General features: G+C 38.1%; 1 protein-coding gene across 1 annotated transcript in view; it reads left to right on the forward strand.

Moving 5' to 3' along the window:
- The window catches only part of LOC306858201 (staphylococcal nuclease domain-containing protein 1), a 189,156-nt gene that overhangs the window by 23,099 nt on the left and 148,254 nt on the right, over positions 1–17,803 (forward strand). Inside the window, exon 10 of the mRNA XM_079398624.1 lies at positions 6,959–7,063. Within this exon, the coding sequence (XP_079254750.1) occupies positions 6,959–7,063 (105 nt within the window). The remainder of the gene's footprint in view (positions 1–6,958; positions 7,064–17,803) is intronic.

The following is a 17,803-nucleotide window of genomic DNA, read 5'->3' on the forward strand; positions in this document are numbered from 1 at the left end:
GTTCAAATAAATGCTGTTCTTTTTAACTTTCTATATATTAATGAAACCTGATAAAAATGTATCACTGTTTCCAAGAATTATATTGAGCCGCATAACTGTTTTTTTATAATAACATTAGAATATTAGAATGATTTCTGAAGCATCATGACACACAATCATGTGGTGAAATGCTGCTGAAAATTCAGCTTTGCCATCACTGGTAAAAAATTGCTTTTTTTTTTTTTTTAAAGAAAACTGTCATTAAAATTGAAAAGCATTCAGTAGTCTGTATCAGAAGTTTCATACTACTTATTACCATGGTATTACCACTGTTTTTTTAATGTTTTAGGAAAAGCCACAGAACAGAGAGGCAGATATCAAAATGTACATTCAAATATTTGGTACAAGTTTTTTAAATGTTTCCTGACTTCTTGGTGTCCTTTTGATGTAGTGCTAGTCACGGTCTGTAGGTGGCAGTAGCTCCCTGTCATGTTCAATGGGCTGCAGTACCAGAGTGAGTCATGGATCTGGGCTGTAGATCCCTGTTGGCAGCTTGCGGTGAAGCGCCTTGCATGTGTGACTGCTAATGAAACGGCAAAATGTTCTCCTAACGGTTCACAGTTCTGCTCCGCTACTACCACACAGAAAAATAAAACCACCGATTTGCTCAGATGACCTTGTTGATTTGGGACTGCATGCTTTTAGGAACACAAGCGCACACACACCTACATATACCATGACATTCTCTGCTGCATCACTGCCGAGCATTCAGCAGAATGTTTTTGCAAGTGATCGGTTTAATTTCCACTCTGAAGATTTAGTTCAAAGCCAGACAATTTGTCAGTCTGTGATGTAACTCTGCTCATATCATCCTTCTTTCCTGCTCATATCCCTCTGAAGACTAATTTTGTCTTCATTTGTTCAGATCAGATAATGCATGCATTTTTGAGGCATTCCTCTGCCTGTTCAGGTCTGATTATATCTGATCCATTACCCAGACCCGCACAAACGCCAGTCATCTTCCACATCACTGGCTCCTCTATTAAATAACTTGGAGTTGATGATCATAAAAGATGACATGGATATGATATACTCAGACATGGTTCTAAACGTCAGAGCTTTTGTGACATTTGTCGTCTTGTGCGGATACCACCCTGTACGCAACGGATGCGGTCCGCACATGTAACGCATGGTCTGGCGAGTCCTCTTAGATCTAATGTAATATGATTCTGTCACAAAACCTGCATGTCAAAGGTGGCACATGCCAGTTTTAACCTCAGGAGTCTCTTCACATTGCTTGTCTTTTCTTTCTGTACTTTTCTAAGTGATCATACAATGAAAAAGCCCATAGATAGATCCCATAGATGCAAGCTATCATCAAGAATATATATTCTGATTCTATAATCCTGAAAACGGTTCTTTAGTTAGTTAGTTGTGCATTTGGCCAAAATTGTGATTTATCAATGACTTGTAACTAGTAACTACATAAAGTTGCTCAAGACTGAATTGCAAAGGCTTTGCAACCACTCACAACACCCCAAAATCATGGAGGCAACTTTTGTACGGACGAGCAGTTGTATCCCCCCCCCCCCCCCAACCCCCCCCCCCCCCAAAAAAAAAAAGAAGAGGCCATGCCCATGTAGGTTATTTATTTAATGTCTTTTTTTAGCAGATCAGTTACTAAACAAATGCTTTGGCACACTTTTAAATGCTCAATTTAATCCTCTTCCTCTTCCTTTTCGTCTAAACAAAATGATGGACCGTTCCCACCCTCTCTTTATCTCAGATCCTTTGTGTTCCCCTTCGGCTCACTTTCATTGTCTTATATGAGTGAAATGGTGAGGTAATGGTGGTAGGATGAGAGAATCAGAGAGAGGAGGGTTGTTCTTTTGAGAACGGAGTGTGGGAGAAGTGTTTTGTTTGCAGCTGTTTGCTTTTGTAGCATGACTCGTGGCGGGGAACAGTAATGTTTCTCTGGCAACAAGTGAGTCTCTCGCCACCTCTCGTTCTCTTTCTAACACCTACTCAACGCACTCTCTCGACAACAATCTTGAATATTGGGGTGACTGACAACTATTCAGTGAAAAAACAGGCTGAATACATAGTCTTTATAAAAAAGTTAAAATGGGAGCATTGATCACTGCAGGCAGTTTGAGTGTGAAGAATTCTTACAATTTGTTGAATGTGGTACATGTTACAAACGCAGTGCTTTGATTACTATATATGTGGGCTGGATTTAAAATGCTACAATTTTTTTTCAGTATTTTTTTCAGTATTGACTTTCAAACAGTTACTTTCAAGGCCGACACAAGCTAATTGTCGGGCCGTCATTAAGTGTCTGTCAATTCAGTTTTTGCAGTGTGTTTGGTACCATTGGCACTAGTTGCATGAGTTTTTGATTTGAAAGATGAGGAATCGTTTCAGCCCTATGTTCGAGTAATTCGAATACAAAAAATCGAGGCAAATTATGTGCTTTGAAGAATCGTTTAGTCCATTCCTAGGGATGCACTGAATTTTCGGCCTCCGAGAATAAATGCCGCACCGCACCGTTATTCTAAGGAATTTCTATGTAGTATACTTTTTCTTGCTTGCAGTAGCGCTACTGTGCTGTGGAATGCTGTAGTACAGCTGTACTGGTTAAATCTCCTTCACTGATCTGCTTCCGCTACGCTCTGCTCACATGCACCAATAATAATAGCTTTGCCAGGGTTTTATATTTTTATACATGTTTACTTTACATTTCTTTACACATAATCATCATTTCTATTAATTTCCCACTGCTTTACGTGATCTGATGAGCATTAACTCCTATTACGTGATCATATCTCAGTATGAATGAATGGCAGAGACGTGCGTTTTCCTTTACCACACGCACACTCACACACACACACACACACACACACACTGAAGTGCGCGTGATGCTCGCCGTGATTTCAGGGTCTGCCGTCTCAGTGAGGACATAAACACACAAACAACATCTCCAGAACTGCTCTGAGAGTGTTTTACCGTTTCATTTGAGTAAAACTAGCGTCATGTTATATACACAGAGAAATTTAAAGGTATTCACTTCAACCCGTCAAAATAAAGGTCTGGTTTAATTGGAAGACATTACAGCAGAAATATATTTGTTCAGCAGAATGTACATACTACCACTACTAAAATTATGAAAACTTTATTTTTTAAGGAATCACACATTTCCATGTTTTAATTCTAATAGTAAATCCCCTTTGTTTGCCAAAAAGTTTAATTTTCAATAATATAAAGATAAATGAAATTAATGTTTTATGCCTTCATTTGAGAACCAGATACACAACACAGAATTTCCGAGGAAAAAGAAAACATTTCACAAGGCTATTTTACGAATAAATAACAATAAAACATCAGGTGAGAGCAAATAAAACAACTTTATAATTATGATTTTCTTTAATCATAGCTATAAATATAACACCTAAAATATGTTGCGTGTAAAAAAAGTGTTTGTTTCAGCCAGTTGAAGGGTGGGTACATTGTGTGAACATGGTACCGCATTTTGAGAAAGGAAAAAACGTTTGCAGGACTATACATTATTTGCATAATTAGTCAAAAACAACAACAGTTATGTCTGATTCTGTCGCATAGAACTAAATAAAAATAATACACTGATATTTAATATTATATTTTCTGTCCAAATTTTCTTTAAATAAAAGTGATTATTTTATTGGCTTGTTTTTTAAATTCCGTGCCATTTAAAATTTAGTTAAATTAAAAAGTCTTACAAAATTACTTTGTATTATTTAATAAAATTAAATTAAAATTACAAAGCATTTTTGGTTTTGGTTTTCGACCAAGCATTTTCATTTCGGTGCATCCCTACCATTTACTGTAACTGCATACAGAGCACTGTGTTTGCAACTACATGCTCCTTTAAAGGATTACACACACACATCAGTATGCAGAGAGCAATTAACTGCACTAAATGGGTTTAGTTTTCACAGTTAATACATGCAATTTCAGCAATAAAAATTTTCCTTTTTCTAAAAAGGAAACAAATTACTTGTTCTTTTAAAGAGACCTGTCTTATTTTCTCTTGTATATTTAGTATTGCTCTTTAGTAAAGAAAAAATACTACTTTTCGGTAAAAACATTTTTTACCGAAATTTTCGGTAAAATACTTGTCTAATTGAAAACCTTTTGTGGTTCCAAACGTGCATGGTGTTATTTTCTTGTGGAACAAGCTTCTTTTTTTGGCCTTAAAGGTGACACATCATTAAAATCGGACTTTTTCCATAAGTGCTATAATCGGGTCCCTGGTGCTTGGAAACATGAAAAAGAACAACCCAGTAAAGTGTTTTTTTTTTTTTTTTTTTGGTAAGCCTTTCTCTGCATGCTTGTGAAAATTAGCTGCTTAGATTTCAAGGATTTGTTGATCTGGGTTTCATTTTAAATCGAGTTGTTGCACCACTTAATTTTAAACTTAGATTAACAAATCGGGGATTAGAATTCTAATTTGCGATTAAAACCTCCATTTATGATTAATTTTCTCCGCCATGATGGATTCGTCATGTAACTTAATCAAACAGCAACAATGTTAATATTCCTTATCCCCTGTCTCTGATATAAGTTGCTTTTGTCGATAAAGGAAATAAACTTGTAAAAGGTGCGCCGTCTTTATAAACCGCTACGTAGAGAGACAGGAAATCAAAAGGCTGATCAAGCAAGCAATGAAAACCTTTGAGGCAGTGCACACGGTTTTAATAATCTTGTAAATATATTTATCAATTAATGGAGTATAGCTTATGACAAAACAACCGAGATGATAGAAAATAACTCGCATGATTCACAGAGTGACTACCTCCGCTCGTGACAGCGCCACACTGTCCGTTTGATCACCGTCCGGCACGTGTATGGAGCGGCCCTGAGAAACGATCCTGTCTTTTCTTTGTCGTGCGCCAAGATGCACCGAGATAAGAGACAGATTCACATCCTGGGCTCGATAGCAGGCGCAAGTTTACTATGGGCTGCCACGACCCTCACAATCTGCCGGCTCAATGCACTTTAATTTTTATTTTTATTTATAATAAACACCTCTCTGAGACCTGACGACACACCCTCTGTTTCTGTCTTTTTTTCAATCAGTCACGTTGTAACTAGGTGCACTTTATTTTATTTAAACCTCCTCACCTGTAAATTTAAAGTTAATCCCTAATTGAGAGTTAAATCTGAGTTTAAAGTTATGGAGCAACAGGATTAAAGTTAATCTATTTTAAATATAAAATAAATCCAGGATCAAAATGGATGGTTTAAATGTAAACCTGCTTATTTTTAAACGAGGTTTAAAGGGGTCATGTTTTCCTTTCTCTTTGGAGTGTTACAAGCTGTTTGTGCATAGATAAGATCCCTGAAGTTGCAAAGACTAAAGTCTCCAAACCAAAGAGATATTCTTTATCAAAGTTAAGACTCGACCACGGCCACCTAAAACGGCTCATTTAAACACGCCCCCACGTCTATGTCATCGTGTGAAAATATTTGCGTAATGCCACCCAAATGTTCAAGCAAAGAAAGAAGGCGTGGTTTCAGTAACCGCAGTAGTGTTGATGAAGCATGACAGGGAGACGCTGCGTGTTTCTAGGCGAACGCAAAAGCACTTTATTTGACCTTCCGAAAGTAGATGCATTAGGAATCATTAAGATTACTTACAACAGAACAGCACAACCCAGATGTTATCAACACATTTTATAAACGACAGTTTCGTGAACCTAGGAGAGGAGGCAATTCTGATTTTGCTATGACAATCTGGCGTTTCTGAATCAGCGACTGTATGTTTTAAGTATTTGCTATTGACTGCTCAAATGTGGAGTTTTGTGCGTCGTGTGTGTGTGTGCTCGCGTGTGAGACAGAGGGAGACACGGTCACACAACCGCGGCTTGTGTACTGCAAACGCATGCGAGCATCACTGTCTGTCACGCAACTCTGTTCCCCTTTTGGGCTTGAACTGATGGTAAAACTAAGGACATCATTAACTGTCTTTACATTTATTTTGAAAGTTAAAGCTCACGATTATGGAAAGGGGCGTTACATTTCTGACGAGTGCTTGTGGTGTTCGGCCAATCACAATGCACTGTGCCAGTTGGCCAATCAGAGCACACTGTACTTGTCGGAAGGAGGGACTTTGTAGAAAACGATGCGTTTGAGAGGGGCGGGGCATAGAGGACCTACAATAATGTACAGTATTTGAAAAATAGTGTGTTTTTTGAACACATTGTTACATCAAATACACAATTTTCTTTAAAAAAGCTTCATATGACCCCTTTAAACCTTGATTTAATCTAGATTTAAGCTTAATCCTTATTGGTGCAACCCACCCTTAGTTTAGTGTGACAGACACTTTCTGTGCGTGTGCTTCGGATGTGCGTGCTCAGAAAACTATATAAAAGAAGTTTAAAGTAATATGCTTTAAAACGCATGATTTCAGCATGATAGACATGATAATCAAAACCAAACAGATGTTTTAAGCAGAGTATCTGAGGTAAAATCTGTAAAGGCACAGCCCTATTCTGGAAAGGGAGTGGGGAGCAACAGCTCATTTGCATTTAATGAGACTTGCTTCCACTCAAATTTAGCATTTTCAAAGTGGTATAATAAATGATCTGTGGGATATTTTGACCTGAAAATTCACAGACATTCTGGGGACAGCTGAGACTTATATTACATATTGTAAAAAGGGGCATAATAGGTCTCCTTTAAAACAACAGTTCACTATGTCTGTCATGTTTGGACAAAAATCATAGTTATGGACAATGCAATATTCAAACATGGATTCATCTGTGGAATTTGGATGTCAGTATAGTATCAAATGTCATTGGTTCTTGATTGTTTAATAACCAAATATCATAATGTCAAACCTGTTGCAAGTACATTATGCCAGAATTCTTTGCTAACTAGTTGACCTTTCTGTCTTTCTCTGCATTACTGAATTTTCTTTTTGCCCTCTTCTGTACAGGTGATGCAAGTCGTGAATGCAGATGCCATCGTGGTGAAGCTGAACTCTGGGGAGTATAAGACCATCCACCTGTCCAGCATCAGGCCTCCGAGGCTTGAAGGCGAGGTACGAGTTAATGCATGTCTGTCCTTGGATATCCCTGTCACTAAGGCCATTGCTGAATCCACAGGGTGCCGGCTGTCTGTTACACTGTTTGCAAAGTGCTGATGTGAAGGTTTTCTCTCCCCTCCATCTCTTAAAAGCGCCAATCTCCTCCCTTCATGCATCTTTCACGCTCTGATCTCAGAGCAGTGTGTTTAGTGGACACCAGGGGGAGCTAGAGACAGAAGACCACCGGCGCCCCCTCCCCTCCACACGCTCTGACACACCAGTGCTGCACTGCAGCCAAAAGCCCTATAGATCTACTCCCGTAATGAGCACACGCTCTCGCCGAATCTCTCTTCCTCATCTATTAATGTCATACGCATCCACTCAATCCAAAGCAATTCTCAAATGCTCACTTTTGATTTGCTAGATGTTAACAAATTAATATGGAGGCATCATTTTGCAGGACTGTGTATGCGCACACACATTTTTGCAGTTTTCAAACGCTCAGAAATGTGCTTGTCCATTCTTATTCATGCCCATTAAGGCTTTTAATGAGAGTTGATGTGTAATGGGTGCTTTGTCTAGCTAAGTGTGTGTGTGTCAAAGCTGTATGTTAAACTAAAAGCAGTTAAAATTGGAGTGTGAATCTCACTGCAATTAGCCTCCCTCTTCTTGACCCCTGACCTCCTGTAATAAGACGCAATGATTCAGCATCTTAGAAAAAAAATTAGCTTCAGTGATTATTTAGCAAATTAGACGTAGTTTATTAAGGAGGGCTTTAAATAACAGAACACTGCAGTTGCATGCACATTTTTGCTGGAAAATAGTTTCGTGTTCTTGAACTTTTGATAGATACAGCAATATGTTCCAAATCTTTAATGAAGTTTGTGATCATTTTTAAAGGAGGCTTTTCAGTGAGTCGCAATTTGTCATGCACATGTAAACAGAGAGCTGGAATGCGGAGCTGTGGGTCTGTATCTATGGATACCGGGCTGCGGCGAGCATTCAGATCACAGCGTGTTTCTATCCTGGCAGCTTAAAGATGGCTTTAATCAGATCAGAGATGATTATAAAACAATAAAGATTACGGATGTATTTAGATCCCATACGTGCTTCGGAGGCATGAGACGAACCGAAGAGCTTTTAAAAAATGATTTTTTTTTTTTTTTTTTAAGTGTTTTGACTAGTTGATTTTTCTTTAAAGATAAACCTGAAAGCTTGATTTTGACAAAGAGACAGGAAACTGATCTTTTGTATTCTTAGAATCTTTTTTGGCAAGCATTTTTAATGAGATTTATGTTATAGCCATTTCAGACTGTTTCTTTGTTCAGTTTTCAGCATTTCAGGCAAGTTGTATCATTACTGTTTTACTTAAATGTGTAGTAAACCTAGGGCTGCTCGATTATGCAAAAAAATTATACACGTTTATTTTGGGCAATATTTTAATCACGATTATTTAACACGATTATGAATGTGCCATATGACCAAAACTTTATATGAGTGATTTATTTAAAGATTGATATAGGCTGTATTAAATATATATTTTCTGTAAATAAGGTTGCTATGACATCTACATTTTAGAGACTAGAGAAATGTCACAATTCTCAATACCACAGCAGAGTATTAGGGTAACTGATTTTAGTAACAAACAAAAAAGTCCTCAATTTTTGAAAATAATTAAACTGTCAGTAATAAAAAAAGCCAAAAGGACAAATGCAATAGAATAAAAAGATACAAATGAAACAAATTGTGCTTAAAGGATTTTTTTTATGCAAGTCTGGAGTATTCAGTTAATAGGAATGAATAATCAAATGTAAAATAAAACAGCATAGTCTGAGTAAGAATTACACTTTTTGTTTCTTATTAAAGCTACAAAAGTATTTCACTCAAGCAGTGTGTGAGTTTTGAATTTGTCTTTTGTTGTTTGATTAATATTAAGCACAAAGTCGCAGTAGGAATATAGCCTGCTGTCACAAGCTGCACAGATCCTATTTACTGTTATACATGTATTTTCATTCTCAAGTGTTTGTTCATTTATTACATGGCTGACAAAGGTTTACATGAATGATCAGTAAGCGCCGTGTTTTGACACATTTTTGCGTGTATTTAGGCACGCGGCTTGACCTAAAGTTGACTTTACATGATGTCCGTCTTCTGTTCCGTCTCTGAACGCAGGCACAGACATCTTCCTGAGGATGTTAAAAACAAGAATCTAACACACTTCAATAAAAATTAAGCACATCCCATTTTGTAAAAGTCACGTTAACGTTACACGATTTTACTAATTTGCACGTGAAATTGGGCTTTTATGGAGGAATGGAAGCACACCGCTGGAAAGGGGGCGGAATGGGGCGCAATAATCGTTTTATCTCTATTGTATCTTCATAATCGTTGGAGGCCAAAATTTAAATCAAAACTGTTTTTCGATTAATAGCACAGCCCTAAGTTCACCCATAAATGAAAATTTCCACTCACTCACCTTCCTGTTGTTACAAAACTCTGACTATAAAAGAAGATATTCTGAGAAATGTCTGTTTTTGCCAGTACAAACAAAAACACTGGTTTGGTTTCCAACATTCTTCAAAATATAATCCTTTTAATGATATAATTCATTTTTGGGGGTTTGGAATGACATGAGGGTGACTAAATTGACAGCGTTTTCATTTGTGGATGAACTATCTCATTAAGGCTACCTCTAACCAACTGCTTCATAACAATGACTTGGCAACCACCCATGACACTCTTGCATTGTGGCAAAGCACCTCTTATATTTTCCTCAGAAAACTGTAAATCCCATTTTATTACAGTCTTTTCGTGCTGCAGAAGGTAGATCAGATGGCAGGGAGCTTGTGTATCAAGCAGTGTGATGTAGTTATCATAATACCATGGTGACCATCCGGCAGTGTTTGGTTGCATGCATATCTAACACCTATGGCAGCTGCCTCACTCCACAGTCAATCGGTGACTTAACTAGAGATTCATAATAAAACTAGTTTCAGACCAGCTTTCACAATGCAATAACATCATATTTAAAGATCTAAAACTAAATCATGTGAGCTTAAGTACATATTTAGTGAATATAATGTTTTTTTTTTGTTCTCTGTATAAATTAAATCTTATAATTTCTTTTTTTTTAATGGGTGTAAATTCACTCTTCTTTTAAGTGCTGCATCAGATGCTGTTTTACTATAGGCTGCCGAGTATACATTTATGCTGCCTTTAAAAACCAACCAGATAAAGGCATCTTAGTAGAAAGGATTCGGATGGTGCCTTCTGCCTTTTATATGCTGCGCCGGCAGCGTTTTTCCGGGCACAGCCATGTTGTAGAGGTATTGATGTGCTGGAGGTACTTCCTCTTTTGAAACCTGCACTCCTGTTCAGTTTACCGACTGTATCTTCTGTAGTGCATCTCTGCACCAGATGTTCTTTCAGCATGTTTTCCCTGCTCGGCTGCGCTCTTTGACGAGGGTGAAAGAGAGAGAGGGATGTGCAAAGTTGTGCCTATATTAATGTATTACAGCCATTGAGGTCAGTCTGCCCTTGAATGTGAGGTTTCATCAATAAAGATGCTGTCATGACAAATCTGACCTCTGACTCTGTGCTTCTATGGTCTGGATAAAAGTCAGCTGAGAACCAAACAATTAAACATTATTAATAGTGTCTGTTCCATCTCCTTGGTTCTAAGGGACCTGATGCAGATCAGGTTAATGATTATTTTTATTAAATTCTAGAAAACAGTTAATGTAGTTTGAGAAATCATCCTAAGAGTTGAAATGAAAAGTTGAAATCTGTAATGCTTGTTTTATTCACTCCACTAAACACAATGACCCTTTGCAAATGTGTCGATAGTCATTCAAGAGCTGTTCCTTCGCAGTCGAAAAGGGGAGGCTACCTATATTTTTCTTCTTAATCTAATGCTACATTAACCTTGACACAATGCTACATAACTAACAAGATCTCTGTTAATCTTTTCATCAAGCTGATCAATTCTGGCCAGCATGTCTGCAGTAGTTCAGCACACAGCAACTTTTAAATTAGTATCGTAATTAATTTAAACTGCGTATATTCAAACAACAGCTGTACAATGGTTTCGGAACAGCTGCAAACATTTTTTTTCAGTCACTCTTTTGATTGCATTTTATCAAAATGGTTCTCGGTAATGGCTTTATATTTGTGCACATGCACATTGTGAGCACTCTGTCTGATTCACGCACACATACAGAGAAAAAATTAAGAGTTTAAAGGTTCACAGTATGCCAGTATGCAGTTAAGTGGTAATGTTACACTAAACGCACCCTTAAAATTGAGGTCTCATTAGCGAAATTGCATATGCAATAAATGTGACCACACCTGTAGTTCATACTTAGTGTTTTAGATTTTTCCATCATAATGTTACCCACTTTTATGCAAATTTTCTGTGTACCTTTATCTTTACGTCATGTCTTAACAAAATGTTATAAAGCAGAAAAATTTATAGATTTTTTTATTTTGATTTTTTTTAAACAAGGGACGAAATGCTGCATTCTGTGAACTATAAACAAAACACCCAGGTCTATTTGTGTTTAAAATTTTAGTTTGCAGTATTGCCATTTGGTTTTGAAATGACCCCGGCTCTTACACATTCTCATCCATCAAATGCTCCATCAGTGCCGCCTCTAGTGTGCAAGCATCTAACGGTCAATCAGAATAAATTTGATGTGTAATATACAGTATACACAAGGCCACCCAGCCAATGCGACATAAATGGAAATGAAATGACTGACAAAATGTCCTGTTGCTTTTCGCTTGGTTAGGACAAAAACTTGCATAAACATGAAAGATCTTCTATTGCTTGTCGCTTTATCACATCGTGTCTGGTGTCACGGTGTGACAGTTCTACCTTCTTTCCAGCCATCTGTTTCTCATGCTCTTTCTCATCCTGATTTTTAAACACTCTCTCTTCAGTTCATAGTAGGGCGTGAAACTGTTGTCCCCACGCCATGCCGTACAAACACTTCAACTCAAAGAGACAAACCTGACCTCAGCTCGGGGATCTGTGTGTGTTTGTCTGTACTGTTCTCTCTCTCTTTCTCTCTTGCTGTGAGGACTTTGAGGGGGGTTTAAGGCCAGATGTGTTGACCAACACGAAGATGAACTCTGGCAGCTGCTGCCCTGTGTTTCTCTCTCTCTCGCTCCTGTCGCTTAATGCTGGGACCCCCGTTTTTCTTTCCTGTGGCTACTTAATTGCTTTATTATTATTATTATTAGTGATGGCATGGCAGGGTCATATAGTCTCTGCTTAAGGGAACCTTTTTTTTTTTTTTTTTTTTGATAAATAAAATGGGATATTTACCATGGGTGGCAGAGCACGATACATGATATTAACCAATCAAAACAATTGAGATTCAGCAACATCTCTGATTGGTTGATGTAGATTTGACCTTATGACAGATAAATGACTGATTTGCACTAATACTAGATATCCAGAATGGTTAGTTGAGTTTTCGAAATCAGTCAATAATCTAGAAAAATGCAAGTATTGAAAGGAAGGATGGCACTTACCGTTAGAGATCTGCGCGGGACTATTTTTTTTATTTTTTTTTAGTCCTGCAACCTCCCGCTATATATTCACTTTGTTCACCCACTGTCCGCTTAGAATAAATTTCTTCCCGACCCGATCGTTCCCGCTGAATTTAGATTCCGTTTCCAGAATATCACACAATTTCTGCTACTGAAAGAAATCGAGAGGGGCTAAAAATAAGTGTAGTCTGCACAAAATTGTATTTATTTTATTCGTCTTGTCAAGAGTCTTGAATTTATTGACAGCAATGTTAACTTAAGACAATTTTTTTTAACATTTAGCTGCCAACACAGTAGGTAAAAAGTGTCACAAAAAAAATTAAAATGTTGTACAAAAATTGTATTTATTTTTATTCGTCTTGTCAGGATACAATCAGTTTAACATTTTACAACACAATAGGAAAGTGTCGCAGAGAAAAAAAATTGTAGGTTGTACAAAAATAGCCTCTTAGCTATTTTTATTCGTCTTGCCAAAATAATACATTCATTTAACATTTTGCTGTTAACACAATAGGAAAAGTGTAGCAGAGGAAAAAAAAATACGACATCTGTCATTTAAATTTATAGGCTAAGCAAAATATAAACACAACCGAGTTGAACATCCTTCAAGGACAGCGCATCCACACTCTGTCACTATTCACAACCTGCCTGTTCTGTCTGGGGGCCGTATATTCACCACCGGTACAATCTGCTCTGAGGACCATTATGCACATGCTGTGCACAGACCTCGCAAATAAAATGCGTGACGCAGAAAGCACTGGTTCATGCGTGCAGCGTGCATAACAGTCCTGAGTGCAGGCTGTTCTGGTGGTCAATAAGAATAAAGCACAGATATGCTGTTCTGAAAGGACCTCGGAAACGGGATATTGTTAGACCGCCCACTCCCATTCAAATTACACCAGAGTTACTGACAGCTACCGCGTTTTATTCGGGAATTTAATCCCGCGTCGCAAGAAATCTGGTCGGGTCCCGCCACGGTTCCCGCGTGAGAGCTGCAGGAATGCAGACCCCTACTCACCGGTTTTGTTCTTAACATATTCCATGTGATATTTTCCATGTAATTTGAAGTTATACTACAGAACTATGGATAGTACAGACACAATTTAAGATGTTTTTCGCTTTTGTTTGCATTCAAATTTCAAAAATATGGCATTTGTTTACTATATTGAACCAGTGGTGTTTCGACGTTATCACGCCTTTTTTGACTGGGTGAGCTATCCCTTTGAGAGAAACGTGACTTCATGTGCCATGCCTAATTTCTTTTCCTCATTCATTTCCCCCCCTCTCACTCCCTTGGCCAGATGGAGGCTTATTTTTGCGCCATGGCGAGCTATTTCCAGCTGCGTGGTGGTGTCAGCCGTTTTAGGAGCACTCACAAGGATGTGGAGGGGGAGGAGTTATGTCAGCAGCTCAATGAGTCATCCTCACTCCCACTGTATGTGTGTGTGTGAGGGGACTGCAGGGGAAATGTTGACATCTGGTTTAAAGCCGAAGATGCCATACCCCCTGTCTTCCCTGCAGAAATAGCAATATGCAATGTATCGGTCATTGAATTACTCTTCCGTGTCATTTGCTGTCACCTTGCTCAGTGTGTTTGTGTTCTGAGTGTGTGTTCAGAATGTAATTCGTCTGATGCCACATTGTCTCGTTTCATAGTTTGTGTATCGGCTGTGCCTGTTTGCTGAAGGCATGTGTTTGTGTGTGTGTGTGTGTCCTGTGGCCTCTGTCTGGGATCACTGTATGGTTCCATGGCTCATCTCACACTTGGTTGGTCAGGCTTTTTCTTGCAGACGACTCTGCTTTGCCTCAGGATCGCTTGACTCTTGGAATTCTAGCGAACTTCCTTCCAATCATTTGAGAGTAATGACCCATGGATGTTGTAAACCAGAATTTTATTTATTTTAATGGAATGTTCTGGGTTCAATACAAGTTAAGCGTGACTCACATGGGTGCCCTAGGCAAGGTCAGACATGAGTTGCCACATACCTCAAATCATGTTCTTTCAAAAAAAAGAAAAAAAAAAAAGTGTATACCTACAAAAAAAACAGTAAAGATAACAGCAATTTTGATGTTACAAAATATTTGTATTAAAATTCTACCAGTCACCAAATCAACATATTAGAATGATTTCTGAAGCATCATGTGACAATAAAAACTGGCCTAATGGCTGCTAAAAACTCAGCTTTGCCATAACGGGTATAAATTACATGTTAAAATATTATATATTGAAATATCAAGGTAGTCATCTATTAACTTAATTATCTATTTAAAAATGTCAACTCTATATTGTAATATTATTTCACAATGTTACTGTTTTACTGAATTTTTTTTAATCAATTAAATGTAGCAGTAAAAAATATTACCAACCCCAAAGTTTTGAAGGGTAATGAATTTAACATTATGATGTTAATAGTTGGCCAGAGGAATGTGTAATGCATGTTGTCTTAGGCCCATTGCTACTTCCTGGAGCATGCATATATGTAGTACATTCATATATGTTTGCATATGTGTACATGTAGACATACCTGTAACTATATTTATTTTGATACCTCTGCTTTCAAAGATCGTCTCAATTGTTTGTCCTCCGCTTTTTTTTTTTCTCTCTCTCTCTCTCTCTCTCTCTCTCTCTCCCAGTGTCCTCCATTTCTCATTTTATCATTTCGTTTCTCCATGCGTCACTGTTGTTCGTCACTGCTGATTTATTTTAAGAGGGCATTGTAATTTCAGTCTTAAATGCTGATTATTTTTCTAAGGCATCTGTGATGCAGCTGTATGAGTTTAAATTGCTCATTGCAACTCTCATGACTGATGCTGAGGGTCATAATACTCTATTCCTGGCTGTCGTGTGAGACTTATGCGATCTTACGTGAGAGGCTGAAAGGTTTTCACCTCAGTTATGCTCTTGACATGCACCACTCGTTAATCGTTACTTAAAAATTGCTGCTATTTTTTTTTTGCGTCATTCAAGGTCCATCATTCTTGATGATTAAGAGGTTTGAATCATGTTTAAATTTAGACTTCTGCTTTTTCTGCATTGATCAAATCTACTATAGTTGAATAGAACAGCTTAATCTGTTGTAAGGTTTTACTTGTTAAGGTTTGGGAAGGTTGATTACAGGAATGCATATGAATTAGATACAAATTAAGCTTCTATAACATGCTGTTAATTACCTCTGAAAAACATCAGCTGTTTGCACAAGATGAAAGGAAAAATGCAATATTTGATGAATGCATTGTGCAAAACATAAGATTAAGGCGTAAAATCAGTTTTAGTTGTTTTTACATAGAGCTAAATCTAGAATGGCATTCAATATGCAGCTCTACTGTTCTTCCTTAAGGTGTCACTCCATAATGCTTCAAATGTTCAATTGCTTTAAGTGCAAAAACAAATCTTTTACTTAAGTGATATTCTCTGAGTATTATCTTCCAATAATGGCAATCTAATGGAAATCTAAAAGGGTATGCTTAATTAACAATTTGCATGTGCAAAATGACATCTAGAACATTAACAAACTGAGTGGGAAATGGAGCTTTGACTCTATTTTCTTGTTTTCTGTTTAATCCCCCCCCCCCCACATTATTATTAACTTTCTTTTCTCAAAACATTAACAAATGAATTAGTGAGGCTCTTGTTTGTTTGAAGGGCTAATTCTCCAAAAAAAATAAAATGTACTTCCTCAGTGTCCTGCAAAACATCAATGTCTTGAAAATGTCTTTATTCCATTTTTTTATACAAAGGACTTTTTTTATATCAACAAACTATGGAAACACTTTCCCGCCACTGAATAAAAAAAATAAAAAAGGTTGTGACTTTCTCTCATGATAACACGAGTTATAAAGTTAGAATTGCGAGAGATAAACTCACAATTACGCGTTAAAGTCAGAATTACAATTTATAAAGTCACAATTGCGAGATATAAACTCGCAATTCTGAGAAGAAAAAGTCGCAATAAGATTCATAAGATGGCTCATGGCAGCCTCTGTGGCTTTGGCCGCAGTTGTTTTTGTTAGTTTGTCCTGTCTCTTAGTTATATCACTGCAATCAGTTTCACCAGAGACAATTCGGCAGCACACACCACCCAATATTTCACCGTTTTCGATTATCCTGATGTTTTGCTGGACATTGTAGTCGGCGGAGCGGTGGCGCTGATCAAACGCAGGACGCACAGACCGGGGGAGCTCAGACAACGCAGATTTTGAATGCCGTTGCCTAGCATCCATCTGGCGAATCTCCGCTCTCTACCCAACAAAACATACAAACTTCTCCTGCTCTCCCGGACAAATAAGGATTTCTCACACTCTGCTGCTCTGTGTTTCACTGAAACCTGGCTGAACGATGCCATTTCAGACAGCTTGCTTCATCTGCAGAGTTTTCAACTGTTTAGAGTGGACAGCGACGCAGAACGGGGAAACCGCGCGGCAGAGGGACATGCTTTTACATCAATGAGACATGCTTTTACATCAAGCGCACGTGAGCCTGGTTTTAATCATTCTCAGGGACTTTAATAAAGCAAATCTCTCCCGTGAACTGCCAAAATACAGACAGCATGTCCCACCAGAGACCGTAATATTGGATCACTGTTACACAGCAATAAAAGATGCATATCACTCTGTCCCACGGGCAGGTTTAGGACTCCCACTGTTTGATTCATCTTATACCAACCTACAGGTAGAAACTGAAATCAGCTAAACCCGTATTAAGGACTGTTAAAAGATGGACTAATTAAACAAAGCGGGTTTTACAGAGACTGTAACCTCTTATATCAGTTTCTGTGAAGATGTGTGCATTCCTAACAGGACTCATTTAACCTGCAACAACGACAAACCTTGGTTCACTGCAAAACTGAATGACAGCTCCGTCAGGCCAAAGAAGATGCCTACAGGAAGGGGGACAAAGTCTTGTATAAACAGGCCAAATACAAACTAAGGATTCAGTTTACTTCCAGCGACTCAGCATCAGTGTGGAAAGGTCTGAAAGAGATCAACTACAAGACACCATCCCCCAGCACTGTGGAGAATCAACAAATGGCAGACGATCTGAATGAGTTCCACTGCAGGTTTGAAAACTCCCCACACCCGCCCTGAACACCTCTCCACACAACCATTCACACCTCCTGCAAACCCCTCTCCCCCACACCTACACTTCAGATCAGTGAAGTCGATCTGCGCCAGGTCTTTTGGAAGCAGAAGAGGAAGAAA

Source organism: Barbus barbus (genome assembly GCF_936440315.1).
Source record: "Barbus barbus genome assembly, chromosome: 39".
NCBI classification, from domain to species: Eukaryota; Metazoa; Chordata; class Actinopteri; order Cypriniformes; family Cyprinidae; genus Barbus; species Barbus barbus.